This window comes from Apaloderma vittatum, unplaced genomic scaffold (genome assembly GCF_000703405.1).
Source record: "Apaloderma vittatum isolate BGI_N311 unplaced genomic scaffold, ASM70340v1 scaffold28868, whole genome shotgun sequence".
In the NCBI taxonomy this organism is placed as follows: domain Eukaryota; kingdom Metazoa; phylum Chordata; class Aves; order Trogoniformes; family Trogonidae; genus Apaloderma; species Apaloderma vittatum.
Genome location: NW_009732875.1, coordinates 25813 through 38280, shown reverse-complemented (window position 1 = coordinate 38280; position 12468 = coordinate 25813). Strand labels below are relative to the sequence as shown.

General features: G+C 44.4%; 1 protein-coding gene across 1 annotated transcript; it reads left to right on the top strand.

Annotated features, from left to right (window-relative positions):
• The first annotated feature begins 297 nt into the window (after positions 1–297).
• Positions 298–11097, top strand: CDCP1 (CUB domain containing protein 1). Its single transcript, XM_009875683.1, has 9 exons — positions 298–421; positions 3069–3272; positions 4441–4797; positions 5939–6307; positions 6744–6971; positions 7641–8021; positions 8490–8855; positions 10107–10188; positions 10641–11097. The coding sequence occupies exons 1-9, from the start codon at positions 298–300 to the stop codon at positions 11095–11097; spliced, it is 2568 nt and encodes an 855-aa protein (XP_009873985.1).
• Positions 11098–12468: the final 1371 nt, after the last annotated feature.

The following is a 12468-nucleotide window of genomic DNA, read 5'->3' as shown; positions in this document are numbered from 1 at the left end:
TACCTCCTATAGTGCCCGTTCCATTGGGCACCCTTAAACAACCATCATAAAGGGTGCCAGGGGACAGCCTGCTTCGAGCTGAGCCTCTGGATTTCTTGGGGAACAAAGTGAGCATGGTTACTCGCTGTCAGAGCAAACTCTTATCAGGAGAGCTACGATCATGCTGGCATTTCGGAGTTGGCCCTGGCTTTGCTGGGTGGAGCTGAGAGGTCAGCACAGGGAGACAACAAACTACACAGTGTGAAAAGGAATGATCTGAAGTTCTCCAGAAGTGAGAGACAAAGAGCTCTCGGCAGGATGTTTGCTGTGGGAGGGACCCTGATTGTGAAATGTGCTTTTCCACCTTCATTAACCAGAGCCAAGACTGAAGAGCTGCTCAGACACGCTCCAAGATTCTGTCCTCTTGCTGGCATACATCAAGGTAACGATAAGCCGTGTGAACAAAGGCCCCTGCGATGGAGGGAGGCTCCTGCAGATTTTAAGCTTAAATTTTCTGGGCGATTCCCTGAGAGCAATCCTTTCACAAAATACGGACCTCCTATCCCAAGCAAGCATGGTGTTGGAAAACGAGTCCAGACATAAGGAGGTGAATGCAGAGAAGAGCTAGTTTACATTTTAAATGCAAACAGAAGACCTATTCGCTTTGTAAAGTCTGGCAGGATTTCAGCAGCTCTCAGCATGTAGAGTTGGCTGTAATTTGTGACTGTGCCCGTGATCTCTGTTTGCGGCTCCCAGCACCATTTAGTAGGTGAGAAGAACAGAAATGGCTTTAAGAATGTGAAGGCAATTACCTGGGTGGGCATCACTGGTGGAACGGGAAGAGTGGATGATGCTTGGGCAGTCAGGTAGATGGTGCGTGATGGGACAGCCTCAGTGGTGCCTGTGGGCCAGCATCGCTGCAAGGGCTCCGAAGAGGTGATGGGCTTTCCAGGAGAGCCTCCCGAGCTGCAGAGGTCAGCAGCACCGTGGATCCCTGTCCCGAGGCAGTGGCATGAAGTGCTGAGGTGGACAAGCCTGTTCTCCCAAGAGGTGTGTTGGGTTGTGTGGGTTCATATCCACCCCCTGGGGCAGAACAGAGGTTTGGATCCATGTACTTGATATTCAGAGCAAGCGTTGCCGCTACTCGTCTTCTGCAGCAGCTCATCTCCTCTAGCTTGTGAGTGGTGTCTGAGTCAGCCCCATCCAACTGGTTTTTATTAAAAATGGCTTTAGTGGAACAAGCCCACGATTTAGTCAGAAGGAGCAACACAACAGTTTTTGCACGTTATGTTGGGATAAATTAACATCTGGGATTATTTTTATCAGTGACTCTTGTGGGCTTTGATTTCTTAGCCTGTTGGGGATTTTTTTTATTGTTTTAATCCATACAGTGAAACAATCCATAGATCCTTATGGATAAATTGCTGCAATAAAATGCAGCCTTCTAGCCCAAGCTAGTTGGACTCTGTTCTAACTCCTGCTTTGTTTAGCACGTCACTGTACATAGCCATAAAAGTCGCTGTCCTGCCAAGTCCTTTCCTTGTACACACATATGCATGTGCGTTCTCTGTGAGTGCTACTGGCTCTACTATTCCCCAGCCCTCTTCTACACCGCACCTCCCTTTCATATATGAGAAATGTCCTTTTTGATATTTACATATACTTATTAAAAATGTTAGGAGGTGTGAAGGTGCAGTCTTACAGTGATGAGCAGTAGCAAAATCCAGTCATGGCAGGGAAGGCTGAAATGAGGGCGGTTGAAGAAATAGTGAAGGGAAGCCGCAAAACTAATTGCTTAGAGGCGGAGGGGGAGAATTAGGGTGAGATCAGATGTCTATGTCAGCCTGTGAGCCAGCTCGGGACTGGAGGCTTTGCCGCTGACATCTTCTAGCCCAACGGTTTCATTGTTGTGTAGGCAGAGCCTAGATCCAGCTGGGCAACGCTTCTTACTGTTGTTGGTTTGGATATATCCTGTGTGTCATCCCTGCACAGTGCTAATGAGACATGGACATTCCTTCTTTACCCGTACAGTTACTGGGAATCCTGATAAAAAGGCAAGCAGTGGGAAGCCTGGGCAAAGACAGATGAGTGTGAGTCACCGAGAGACTCATGTTTGTAAAAGCTCTACAGTAAAGGTGCTTTTTCGATAGTCTCTCTATTGTGCTGTGTATGTGGGTATAATTTGTTGCTCGCTTGACCAGGAAGCGAGGAACAGACTTTTCAGTAATACTTATAAGCTATAGACAAGTGTGACAATTACCGTACGCAGGAAAAAAGTCCCTTTTGTCCACAGTTATTAATTACTGGTATTATGCTATTAGCACTTCCCATCTGGATGACATAAATGTCAGAAAAAATTATGGCCATCGCAGCCCAAGTGTACTTTGTGTGCTAAGCGTGATAAACAAAAACCCAGAAAGAACCCAAAAAGCGTCCAGTGATACAGAAAACAAAACTGTAGGCTGGAAATAGTTGTTTTGCTTTCTCTTCTGAAAACTGCTTCCTCCCAAAGAATGACGAAAAGGAGGAGGAGGAGGCTCTGATTGCTGGCTTTACTTTACTCTTTTCCCCACCCCGTGGACGTTGCCCCTGCGATTGTCCCATGCGCCTGGAAGGCTGTTGCACAAGACGCTTCCTAGCCTGTATGGTCACCTTTTTAGTATTAATTTTTTCCTCTTTAGGAAAACCCATAGTGAAAACCGTTGTGAGAGCATTTCTAAGGCAGAAACATGGGCATCAAGTAGTGTCAGCCATTGGAAGAGGCAAGGGAATAATTCAGCATAGTCTTTCAGATCGGAGGACTCTCCCCTCACTTAAAAGCTGCAGGGAAGTTACTCAGTGACCAAGTTCTCACTAATGGTATTAGAGGGCTGATAAACTCGTCACAAGTACGTGCGGAAATTTGGCAAGCCTTGTGGTGTTTGAGGTTTTAATTTAAAGCCTCTGATAACCTGGAGGCACATAGGTAAGGCAGTTTCAAGGGTTTGTCAAGTCCTTTTGACTTGAAGGATTGTGTAGAAAGGCTAGAAAAAGACCAGCAAAACTCCAATAGAAGCACGATGGGTTAAGTTTGTTTTTCTCTTTCTTAGGTTCCTTCACAATCGCTCTTAGTAAGGTGGACAACGTCACAGTTATGATTAAACTGAAGCCTCGTGTTTCACCAGGCTGTCAAATCCGTGTTAAATATGCCATCAGGTCTGAACTCAAGATAAAGCCAGGGGAGAATGTGACTTTTACTTTCACTTGTAATACTCCAGAGAAGTATTTCATCATGGAAATCCGGAAAAATATTGGTAAGATACAGGCTGTTATTTTTTTTTCCCCCCAATGGTAGTTTTACTCCGTTAAAACTACATGCCTTTTATTGTGTTACTCTATTAAGGCATCCCCTATAATCTTAAGAAGAAATCTTTGAACATAGATAAATAACCTTGAATTACTGAAGCTGTGCAAGTTTGAGAAGTCTGTATTATGGCTGGCAGAATGAATGTTAACTTGGCTGTTTTGGAAACAGTTATATGATAGTTTGTCGCATTAATTCTTTGTTGCCACCCCTTTTCCCACAGTCTGTAAACCCATAAAAAAATCTTTTTCCTATCAAAAGCCTCTGAGCACTGATAATGATATGTTATCCACCACATTTGTTGAACAGCTTGATTGTTTCCATAAGGGCAACAGAAACATGGATGGTACAGAGGTCTTTCCTTATATGTTATGAACATTAAGTCAAGAAACTGAAAATTTGGAAGTGTTGTAACTAAAGCTTTGTTTGCTTTAACTGATGCTCACAAGAGTTCATGAGATGTTTGCAAGATGCACTGGTGTTTTTTCTTTTAAGTTGGAGCCTAGACACAGATTAAAGTATGCTTATTTTAATGTCCAGCTTGAAATACCCATAATTTGCATTTATCAGATAAAACAGTTTCCTAAGTTCTCCCCAGAATCCCGCAGAGACAGTTGGTGTTATTCATCCCTTCTGCAAAATCTGAGGCCCAGGTTGTTCATCAGGGCACCAAGGAAATGAAGATAGGATTCATGGCAAGCAGTGGAGAAATTTTAAGATGAATGTTTTGCCAGAAATTCTCTGAGCAAGATGGGATAATTCTCTAAATCCGTGATTTCCAGCTCTCCTGACATCTCATTTCTCCCTTTTTCCCATCTGGCATTCTACCCTATTCACTAAATACTTCCTAAGTTCTTCAGCAAACAAGGCGGGAGCACTCGAGACAACAAATCCTCCTCTTAGTCAGCCTGACTGGAGCAGGTTTATCCTGTCGGCATTCTGGGTTGGGAACCCTGGTCAGAGACAGCGTGTGACCATGTTACAGGAGGGTCTTTTCAGGCACGTAGAAATGCAACCTGAAAAACTGTGAAAATAGCAATGGAGGGGAAGGTGTCAAATTCCTTGTTCACTTGCGTGCTTTCCGGAGCACATCATGGCTGTTCTCTCTCTGTGTTTAGACTGCGTGTCAGGCCTGTGTCCCTTTGGAGATGTTCATCTTTACCCAATGGGGCTACCTCGCCTCAACAGGACTTTTGTCTGGGACGTGAAGGCGAGTACAAAGGCCGGACTCGAACTGAAGTTTTCTACCCCGTGGCTAAGACAGATTGAGCCGGGAGAGACGTGCCCCGATTCCGTTCGCTACAACATCAACAGCTGCGTCGATACGGCCACGGTCAACATCGGCACCTTCTGCAGGAACGGCTCGGTGTCACGCATCAAGCTACTGGGTGGAGTCATCATGTCTCTGCACCTCTCCTGGGACTCGCCTCTCACCACCTCAGGCTTCAACATCGCTAATAGGGCTTCCATCAAACGTAAGTAAGGAGTGGTGTTTCCTAACCAGTAATCACCTCGTGCGGGTTGCACGGAGTTACTTAAACCTTTCTTCTCAGGTAACCTAGTTCTGGTGCTGCTATCCCTAGCTCCCTTCCACTTCATCTTTTCTAAAAGCTGTTGTTGTGTGGCTTTAAGTTTGGTAGCTGGTGCTCTTCTGGGGCCAAAATAGCTTAGTTTGATTGGTTAATAGTTGTGAAAACGGTTGTGTTGCTGCTTTTGAGGCACATTACATGTTTTCAATCTCTTTAAGCTTCATAAAACTCAAACACACCTATCCTGTTGGTTTTGTGTTTTCCGCTAGGTGAGACTAGATAGCATAATTAAAATAAGCAAAGAGAGTTATTTGCTGGTTTCACTGTGTAGCTGGTTTCATTTATTTTTAAATAAAGCTTCCTTAACTTCTGGAGCCTCAAACTAATGCTTTTCACAGGAGAGGAAGGTGGGAAAAGGAGCAGCAGTGCCTGGAAGGCGCAGGAATCTGCTTAAATACAACTTGCATGGTAACATCTTAAAATACCTGCTACATAGCAATACCTGTTACATAGCAATCAGTGGGTTACTCTGTGATCTCATGAGAGACCCTCTTTGGGAGATGTTCTTGCTCTGTGCTTGAGTTTAGCAGTTGTCATTCTTGGTTATAAAAGGAACCTGGCCTGGGTTCGAGCTTCCAGAACACAGATTTCTGTAACTCCTGGAGCCCCTTGCAGTTGCACCTCATTGCTGGAGTCCTAGAGCGGGACTGTAAGCTCTGTGTTTTCCAGAATCTGGTGAGGCAGAAGCAATTATCAGGCTGCATGTTTGTTTTTGCTAAGCCGGGAGCAGAAGTAGGAACTAGGATCCTTCCTTTCCGAAAAACAAAGGCTTGGCTCTCCATGTGCTTGAAAGGTTAACCCACTAGCTGAAAGTGCAGCATTAATGTATCTCTTAGTTTTTTGTAATTGAAGACAAAAGCATCGACTTGAGATAAATGTTTTATTCTGAGGGGTTTTTGCTAACCTCATGTGTAGCTGAAACGGGTGATCTCACTGCTGAAATAAAAATATTCTGCTGCTGGATAGGCCAGTCTGTCTTCATGAATTGTGACTTGTTTCTTGTGGGTGCTTTTCCCTGTCGTATTAGGATTATGCATTATTGAATCCGTTTTGAATGGGGAATCTTCAGTCACCCTGATGTCCCCAAATTACCCACTGGCCTTCCCAGAAGACGAGCTCATGACGTGGCAGTTTGTGATTCCTTCCAACCTGAGAGCGAGCGTGTTTTTCCACAACTACAGCCTCTCCAACTGCGAAAGGAAAGAGGAGAGGGTGGAGTACTACATCCCCGGTTCCCTCAGCAACCCGGAGGTGTTCAAGCTGAGCGACAGCCAGCCTGCCAATATCGCTGGCAGCTTCAACCTGTCCCTGCAAGGCTGCGACCAAGATGCCCAGAACCCAGGTGTCCTCCGCTTGCTCTTCCAAGTCATCGTTCAGCACCCACAGGTCAATGAGAGTAAGTATCTACCTGCTCTTTCCATTGCTTTTGCTTACACATGCCTGGATTGAGCACACCCAGGAAGAGAAATAAGGTTTTTCTGGTCATTTTTCTTGGACCCTCCTAGGTGGGTTGCCACCTAGTTCTTAAAGTACGAGCCCAGGTCTCTGCACTGTCCATAAGCAGTTGCACTTAGCAAGGTGAAACCTGCTATCATGGTAGGTAGTGAGAGCCGTAGCGTGATGGTGAAATGAGAGATGTAAAATTGTCTCTATGCTACTAATGATATGATGCTACCTGAGTTCTTATTACACTGATGGAAAGAAGTAAATAATGTTTGCTTGGCTAATAGAAAAATTACTATATCAGCTGCTTATTTCATGAGATGAGCGTGAAGAGATGGAGGACATTCTGCTTTTTGCTAGTAGTTGCTCTAGGATGTTTTTCATTGCAGATGTCACCCATGTGGTTGACCTGAGCAAGGAGCGGAACATGACTGTGACGATACACTTCGAAGGGTGGCCCAACCGCCTCCCGCTCACATCCGAACCGATGTGCCTGATCTGTAAGGATCCTCGCACCTGCGACCGCGTCTTGACTTTAATGTCTGGCACCACGTACAAGATCTCTTTTCTGTGCAAGGACTTGTCCCGGCTGAGGATCACAGCTGAAAAAGGCATAAGTATGACAAAAGCAGCTTCACATTGTTTCATAGGGAATGCTTGGGTTTTAAATAGAATGTGGTTGGAGACCAGGCGTTGGCCAGCTGGGACACAGGGACAGTGAGTCTGGAGATGACCTAGTTGTTCGCTACGTTATTCTGCCTTTAAAGATAGAAACTGCAAAAATATGAAACGGAGCAGGAGAGCCATAAATCTGCCCGTGAAGATGTGAGATCAAGGTTGCCATCAGGAGAGTAACTTGTGCCACTTGCATGTCCACTTGGTGTAGGATTTTCCCAAGTGCTTTCAATTACTGATAGAGAAAGAGTTTTAAAGTATATATCTGGGCCTTGGCTAGCCTGAAACAGTGTCCCCATTAGCAAGTGATAAAGCAAAATATCCTAATAATGAGAGATTTTGGTTACGTTGATATCTGTTGGTTTCTTTGGTGTCCCGCACCCTTTTAAGAAAAGCTCTTGAAATACAGATGATATGTGCTTGGATAAAGGTTACTGAGAGAGGATACTTTCTCAGGTAGATGCTTATGTGGGTCTGTAACACAACCCTGACAGTGCTCTCTGCGTGTGTGCTTGCACACGTACTCTGGTACACGGCAAAACTCATTTTTCCTAGATATTTCCTCTGCAAGAAAAATAGCAATCCTGGGGACTTGAATTTTGTGATTGCAGGCTGTGTTGATCTTCGGTGGTGCCAGAGGAAGATCTATTCCCTTGTGGTGCCCAAGGCCATTACCCAATTGCCAATCCGTCTGCATAAGTTTATTTGGAAAATCCTGGCTCCCGACCTGATCAACGTGGAAATTACATCTCCATCCTTGAAACTTCAGCAGCATGTCCCAGAGCAGAGGTGCAACACAAGCTACAGTTACGGCATCGTGAGTGCCACCCCGGAGACGGAGTTGAATGTTGGTGTTTTCTGTCCTGGTGGATCTATTGAAAAGATTCAGATGAGGAATAATATCACTGTATCTTTAAAAACCTTTGGTAAAGGATTCCTCAACGAGTCAGACCATCAAGATCTGAAAATGTCTTTTGTGCCACATATTAAAGGTAAGATGGTGCTTTGTGCTGCTTTTTTGTGCAGTGTCTGATCTCTTAATACACTTATTAGAGCACATACAGATAAATAGAAATAAGAGTTTACTCCTTACAATCCAATCCTGGATCCATTGCTTGGACTGATCTTCATCTGAGTCAATGAGTGGTTTATTCCTGGAAGAAGGAATGGACTTTGAACTCCAGGTGGTAGATAGTTGGTTGCAGGAAATGCTGCAGATAGATCTGTGCTAATTGTGATAATTAACTGCTGTGGAAGGGGTGAAAGGTGAGTTGTGTTGCTGGCACTGAGTATATGACTGGTACTGACTGTATACATTTGCGGCTCTCAGGTATAAGTGATGCTTTTTGACTACAGAGAAGACAGACCAAACAATTTTACCTGGTGAAAGAGAAAACTTTTAAGAAAAGAAAGTACTGAAACTTCAGTTTCCCTTTGTTTATTCTCTTCCCTTGCTACAGATGAGTGTATTTTCACCGTGAGTCCAGATCCAAAAGCTAAAGTTTACTTGCAGACCCCCAACTGGCCGTACGGTCTGCCTCCCTATGTCTCTGTCTCCTGGTACGTCGTCATCCCCAGCAAGCAGGTCGCCCGCCTTGGGTTCTCCAAGGACCGAATGGGCATCTCTTGCGAGACGGGCCGTGCCTACGTCAACATAAAGGAGGAGGCACCAGGGGCAGAGGAGACCGTACGCCGCGAGGACGAGCTGCTGCCCCAGCCTCGAGATATGTACCATGACTTCTGGGTGAATGTCTCCAACTGTAAACCCGTGGAGGGGACGCAGCTGACCTTGCAGTTTTGGGTGACTTTGGCTGACAAGTCGATTGGTGAGTCCTCTGAGATTGCAGGGCTTCCTTTCCTGCTTATGTCCTTGCTTTCCCATGGGGCAGCAGTGGTGGATGCTTGGCTGCCTTGAGCGTGGGGGATTTATGAGATCCCTGCCTTCAGAAAGAGTTACAGCTGGCTACTCCTACAGGCTGAGGAGGAAGGAGGGGTTTTAATGTGGTGTTTGGTGGGGCTTTTTTTGTGGGTTTGTTTTTTTAATGTTATGATGCAAGGGCTTGCAGAGCTTGAGAGGAGTTAAGGCTGAATTTTTAAATTTTTCTTTTTTATTTAATTTGACTTTTTAAAATTGGCAATCACAATCAGAAAGTATAAGGAGATCAGGCGATGTTTTTTTCCCTCCTAAGGTCACAGACCTAGTGATGATTTGGGATTTTATTATGCAAACGTATTTGTCCCAGTAGACTTGACTTTGTGTTAGCAGTTCAGTTAGTCTCAGTGTTCACATGAGCAAGAAATCATCCCTGCAGCAGGTATGGTCATTTAGTGGAGAGTGCCCTGACTACTGGCAGCAAAATCTGCATTCTTGGTGTCTCTCATCTCCCTAAAACACACATAATTTAGAAAAAAAAAAAAGACACTCTTTGGGTAGGCTTTGCTCATGTAGACTTGCTTCATGTTTGCACTTCTTCTTAATGTGAGGGATACTGCTGTCTGTAAAACTATTGGCTACACAGGCTAAAGCTGAAACAATATAAAATTAAGTTCTAATTTTTTTCCTTTTTCTCTCTTTCTTTGGTAACATACATTTCTTTTAAAATATGCAGCCATTGCTCACACATGGACTTCCCTGTTCAATTTCATAACTCTTGGAAAACCCCAGGTCAACACAACTTGCCTATTTCAGAGAAAAGTATTGTATTGGGGGGGGAAGTCAGTGAAATTTAACTGTTTCTTTTCCTGAATCACTCTCTGTCTCTCTCTGTGCTTTCTCTTCTTCCCTGCCTCTTTGGCTGGAGGCGTGTGAGATGCTGCAGGTAAGTTCAGTTCCATGGTGAACTCTTGGTGGCAGGGTGGGTTGGCCAGGCCTTTGGCTGTGCCTCACTGCTGGCAGCCAGGGTTTGTTGTTGCTTGGCCTCCAAGCTCTTGGAAATGGCTCAGAAACCCCTGCTCTGCACGCAGCTGGCACACTCGTGAGGAAACTCATGAGGATGTCCCAATGCAGGTGGATTTTAGGAGCAAGGTAGATGTTTCCTCTCTCTTGCTCAGTGTCCTCCTACCTTGTCTGTTTGCAGACCTAGGAATGATCGTCGCTGTGGTGGCCGGGGCCGGAGTTCTCGTGGCTATCGTACTGACCGTGTGCTGCGTTAAGAAGAAGTAAGTTTGTAATTTGGCACGTGTGACTTAGCGGTTACGGGAGGTGTTTTGGGCGAGCTGCAGGGCCCTCTCTCTGTCTGGGGTGTCAATACAGATGCCTTGAGCAAGGGTCTGAAGCAGGAGGTAGGCAATGGTGGTGGAAGTAGCGCCATGTTGGGAATACTGCTTTTCTGTAAATGGACTGACTTTAAGAGTCATCGGAGTTAACTGTGCAGACCCTAGGGCCACCAGAGCAGCAGTAGGTAACCAAATAGCCCGAGGTTATTTTTTGCTCTGTTAAATAAAGGACATCTAGACTCGAGTTATATTTCCTAAGATTGCAAGTTAAAGCCTTCAATCCAGGGGGACTGCCTGGAGCTGGGGAGTAGACAAGCAGAAGCCATTGTAGTTGCATTTGAACGCACCAGCCATGCGGTGCCTCTGACCTGTTGATGATTTCAACTCCGTACCAGGAAGAAGAAAATCCAGAGTCCCGCAGTGGGAGTGTACAACATGAATGTGAATACCCAGGTGCCTAGAAAACAAGGCTTGTTCACAAAAGGGAGGAAAACCAACGAGTCGCATGTCTATGCAGTTATTGACGATGCTATGGTCTATGGGCACTTGTTGAAGGAATCCAACGGCTCAGTCACTCCAGAAGTCGATGTGTACCGGCCTTTTGATGGACCCGTTGGTAGCTTGCCACCTTCGCCACCTCCCTTCTTTAGAAAAGACATTAAACGCTCTTCTAACACAGAGGAGCCCCCATCTCTGACAGACACAGACCATGACACTTACACATTTGCTCATCAGAAATTGGGGCTGTCAGAGGACAATGGGGATACAAATGAAAAGAATGATGGAGATACAAGTGTGTCCTTGCTGGAAAATAAGGAACAAGATGATTCAGTAATGTTAAAAGAGGCATAGCAGTTTCCTGTGGAAATAGGTGTAAGGACCAGGGTCTAGGAAGAAGAGCTCAAGAGTGTTATTTTAAAATGTGTTTTGATGTTGTTTTACTTTGTGCGTGTGTTTATTTTTTTATATTTTTAAAGTTCAGCTGTTGATAGCTTTCGGTTTTTAGAGTGAACATCTAACAAACTCAAAACCCATCGAGATGCTCCAGGACTGCATGCACTTCTGGCTGTGGAAGGTGGTAACCTCCCACTTTTTTATTAGAAAGACATAAAGAAAAAGGAATTTCTAAACACCAACTTAAAACTGTGGCAATTAACAGTGGGGAGAGCCCTTTGTCTGGTATTTACTCCTCCCATAGTCTGAATTTAACAGCCACGTTGAAATGATGCAGCTCTTGATTTCTAGTGGGACTTGTACGTCAGTTGTGTAACTACCTTCAAAAGGCACCTCTTGTAATCAGGTATTTACAGGGCTCGTTTTTAAGTGCTGTAGTTAGCGTGCCCCTCCATTTCTGCGCCTTTTAAAACGTGAGGGTCCCATCCTTGGGCAGGGGACTACAGGTATATGAATAAAGTTGCCTTTTATGTACAAACATCTGGCTTGTCCAGATGTGCAGTTAGCAAGGATGTTTACATGTGCCGCTAGACTCAGACGACTTGAGAGCTTTCTCTCCAAATGTGGCTTGCCTAATGACATTCAGAGGTGCCATAAAACTTTTAGACAATGTTGCATGCCAAAACGTTAAACATAGAATAAGACCTAAATTTACATGTCTTTACTAGAAATCTTACTGTTTACATTTTTTAAAAAAACGTGTGCCAGTGAAAAGTGCCTTTTAATTATTTCAGGTATTTTCCTGCTTATGTTTATCATTTAATATAGCAATGTGTATTTCCAGGTCCCGGGTGAGTCACTGGGATCACATATTTCCAAGTGTCCTGGGCCATTTTAATGCCATTTGAGAACTTTTAAAAAGATTTTTGCAATACTGATATCTTATTTTCTCAGGTAACGGAATTGCCACAATGCATTTTTATCAGGGTAGTCCAGTTGTAGGTTTGTCTGGTCAGTATTTCTCACTTTTATTGAAAAGGAATGAGAAGTCCATAGGAGAAATTCCTCTGGCTCGGTTTCTGCAGTTGTTTAGATGAAATTTTTTAGCTCACTTTCTTTCTAACCAACTGTTGAAAACTTAATGGAAGTTGGGCTTTTGTTCACAACCTCTTGATCTTTGAAGGAAGGTGATGATACTCATTGACTTGGATTTTTATTTCTTCTATTTTAACTTAGCTTTTGATATGGCAAGATAAACCTTAGTTCACAGTGTTTCCAGTCTAAGGTTAACTTTCACAGTGCTGCTTTTGGTACGTTTAGAGTAAGAGT